We start from the raw sequence: 3,128 nt of genomic DNA, 5'->3' as shown, positions 1-3,128 counted from the left end.
TAAGTCACCAAATAGCTGGAGAAAAGCTATCCAAGAAAGCTTTTCTTTAAACTCCTTATTTTGTTTTCTTTCTTAAAATAAGCTCTTTTGTTTTTTGAGAGCTTTTATAAGAAGGTGTTTGTCTTAGCTTCTCATTGAAAGAAGAAAAGAAAAACCAAAAATAAAAAATTAAAAGTTGTGCCTAACACTCTTATGAGTTGCTAGTTTGTCCTTTTTTTTATATTTTTGATATAGCTCCGAATTTTATTTGTAATGCCTTGAGAGCATACTTGTCTATAATTATTTTTTCTAGAAGTTTTCATTCTTTTGTTATGTAATGTCTTTAAAAAGAAAAAAGTTTGGAAAAAACTTCACTGTCCCGTTACTTAAGAGTTCATGTGATTTGAAAAGGAGTGATTAATTTGCTCTTGATAATTGCAAATCATTAAGAGCTATGCCTAAGTCTGACATAGATCTCTAACAAACTATATTATGGATCTCTCAGTGGGTTAAGTAGGAATTATCTATTTCTAATTATTTCGGTACAATTAACAATCTTTAGCAATCCTTGACCAAAGTTTAGTTACTCGACTTATTGCTACTCTCTTGAGTCTTGATCATGTGTCATCAGAATAGTCCTTTTCCTTTTGGCCAATACAAACAAAGGGCTAAGCCTCTAAGAAACAGATTCAAGTTCAAGAATAGTTAGCCATTACTACTCTTCACCTCCGATCCCTTATCTTGTGTTTGCGTAATCAGAATACTCTGAAGCTGCTTTTGCAAATGAGCTTTTACTTGTTGGTTATAATCAATGTTTCTACAGACACTCTCATTTTCAGCCAGGAGTTCCAACTTTCTCATTTCAGCAGCAGCTATCTCCGAATTGCAATAGTCGCCACTGTTGCTTTTAAGTTCCACGAAAGATGACCTCAACTGAAAAAGAAAAACACGTTTCAATTCAAAAACTTAGCAACCACCAAAATTAACTCATTTTTTTATAGGAATTGAAAACAAGGTTTCAAAAAATGATCCGCAACCGTCATTTGGGACGGCGACATCAAGGTTTTTTTAATTGTTTGCGACAGCAACTTGACCACAATTGGAACTGCGTCGACTGCATTTGTGAGTAATTTGTCACCATATCAACAAACGTGACGAAATCGTACCGTTATTTAAAACATTTAAACAGGTTCAAGGAATTTATAACAATTTATGCAACATCAACCTCCTGTTTAGCCTGAACTCCTTGGTAAAATTAACAATAATCCCCTTGGTAAAATTAACTCATATTGTTACTCATTTCACGCAAATTGATAGCAAGTGAAACTGTTTTACTTTCAATCATGACGTAGTTACCTCGTTTACTCTATTCCTCAAACTCTGAACTTCCACTTTACATTTTACTACAAACCTCTCCGCAATCTCCTTGAACTCCTTCATTTCCATCCTCTTTGCCTGGTAATAGTAGTCTCTCTTCACGCGCAATTCCTCAATCTCCTCCACCTCGTTCTGCATCGACCTAAAATTTGAGCCAAACTAATCAACTAATTTCACTGAATAAGAGAGAAATTCAAGTTCAAGTTCAAGTTCAACACACACGTAGTGGCTATACCTATACCTCAGTTCTAGTGAAAGCGATTCGTGCTTGGCTTCGAGGTTCTCGATTTGAGACTTGAGAGCCAGAAGCTTGAAATTCTGCGACGCAATTTTCTGATCGAGCCACGAGCACCTCTGTTCCGTGGCTCTGATGTTAGCGAGCTTTGAAGCCAAAACGCGTGACTTGTTCCCTTGCAATTCTTTCTCTGCCTACAAAATTAAGGTTCGGAATACGGATCTTGATCTTGCATGCTCAGAGTTTAATGTTATTGGAAAAATCGAAATGCTGAATTGTTTGGTAGGTTAATTGAAATTGAACTGAACCTGGAGAAGAGAGAGGCGTTGCATTCGAGCGCGGTCCATGTGGTGGAGCCGTTCGTGGAATGCGGAGGAAAGCGCCATTGCTGCTTCTGCTCACAATCACACTGAAGCTGATGACGAAGAAATGAATTCAACGAAATCGTTACTTGCTTTTTTAGGGGAGTTTATTACAGAGGAAGACGAAGTAATGACAACTTTTTTTATTTTATTTTAAAGTTATTACTCTTTTCATTTCTTTTATTTATCGCTTTAGGTATAAAAAAATATTTTTGTTTATATATTATTTTGGAACTTTAAGACTGTTTTTCTCAATCTTGGTATAACATTAATTATAATACCGGAAGGGGTATCGATAAATAAAGGATCTGATAAAAGGAATGGAGGAACTATGATAGTTGTTCTTCTTTTTAAAGGAATAATGGACTAGTTTGATGAAGTTATATGATATACTTGTTGTATTATATGTGATCCAATAATTGAGAGTTTCTTTTTCTTAATAATTTTTAAATGAGAGATAAGTAAAGTTTGATTAAATTTATTTATTTTTATTACGGATCAAACTTAGGTATAATTTTAATTAATACATTAATTAATTGTTTTTAATCACTTAGTTATGTTATTGAGAGTTTGTCGGAAGGAATTTAAATTGAATAAATACTGGTCCCTCAAAGTGTGAAACCGTAATAATTAATCTCTAAAATATGAAAATTTTAAATTTAGTTCTCAAATGTGTATAAAGTGTGATAGATTAATCTTACCATTGTTTATAAAATCATTTTATCATTAAGTTGTAATGTTTAAAGACTAATTTGATAATAAATTATATTTTTTGAGGATCAATTTGACATTAAATTATAAAGTTTAAGACCCAATTTATTATTAAATTGTCTGCATGATTAATTTATCGTATTTTTTTCACATGTAAGAACTAAATTTAAATTTTTCATCTTTCTAAGAAACTCATTTATCACTATTTAACATTTTTTCAGTGACCAAAATGATATTTATCCGATTTAAATTTTTTCCACAAAATGTTATGGAAAAACACGATACTATTATCTTCAATTGTCTACTAAATTCGTTTAATACTATTAAATAATGTAGAAATCCAAACTAAATCAAAATAGTTAAAACAAACAACATAAACATTTACCATAGAATACTAGAAATGTAACGAAACACTATTTTTCCAAATGATAAAAAAACATTATTTTCCTAATTAGTAAATTGTC

The 3,128-nt window shown here is 31.9% G+C and overlaps 1 protein-coding gene across 2 annotated transcripts; it reads right to left on the bottom strand.

Moving 5' to 3' along the window:
- Window positions 1–484: 484 nt before the first annotated feature.
- LOC114419773 lies at window positions 485–2,079 on the bottom strand. 2 transcript variants are annotated; one of them, XM_028385551.1, is made up of 4 exons: window positions 1,900–2,079; window positions 1,592–1,785; window positions 1,336–1,498; window positions 485–912 (listed from the first exon to the last, which is right to left on the bottom strand). In XM_028385551.1, exons 1-4 carry the CDS (start codon window positions 1,975–1,977, stop codon window positions 685–687), a joined length of 663 nt encoding a protein of 220 aa, XP_028241352.1. In that variant the 5' UTR covers window positions 1,978–2,079; the 3' UTR covers window positions 485–684. The 2 variants fall into 2 exon arrangements, with proteins under 2 accessions (XP_028241352.1, XP_028241353.1); XM_028385552.1 differs by having other exon boundaries at window positions 1,598–1,785; window positions 1,900–2,077.
- Between the last annotated feature and the right edge of the window lie 1,049 nt (window positions 2,080–3,128).

Source organism: Glycine soja, chromosome 7 (assembly GCF_004193775.1).
Source record: "Glycine soja cultivar W05 chromosome 7, ASM419377v2, whole genome shotgun sequence".
Lineage (NCBI taxonomy): Eukaryota > Viridiplantae > Streptophyta > Magnoliopsida > Fabales > Fabaceae > Glycine > Glycine soja.
The sequence above is the reverse complement of the archived record's forward strand: the minus strand, read 5'-3'. Positions and strand labels throughout refer to the sequence as shown.

Excerpts from the sequence above, each read along its gene's own strand:
- LOC114419773 (XM_028385551.1), bottom strand. The coding sequence starts at position 1,977 with ATGGCGCTTTCCTCCGCATTCCACGAACGGCTCCACCACATGGACCGC. Across the intron at positions 1,786-1,899 it reads AACGCCTCTCTCTTCTCCAG|GCAGAGAAAGAATTGCAAGG; the intron begins GTTCAGTTCAAT and ends TTAATTTTGTAG. Across the intron at positions 913-1,335 it reads TGAGGAATAGAGTAAACGAG|TTGAGGTCATCTTTCGTGGA; the intron begins GTAACTACGTCA and ends TTTCTTTTTCAG.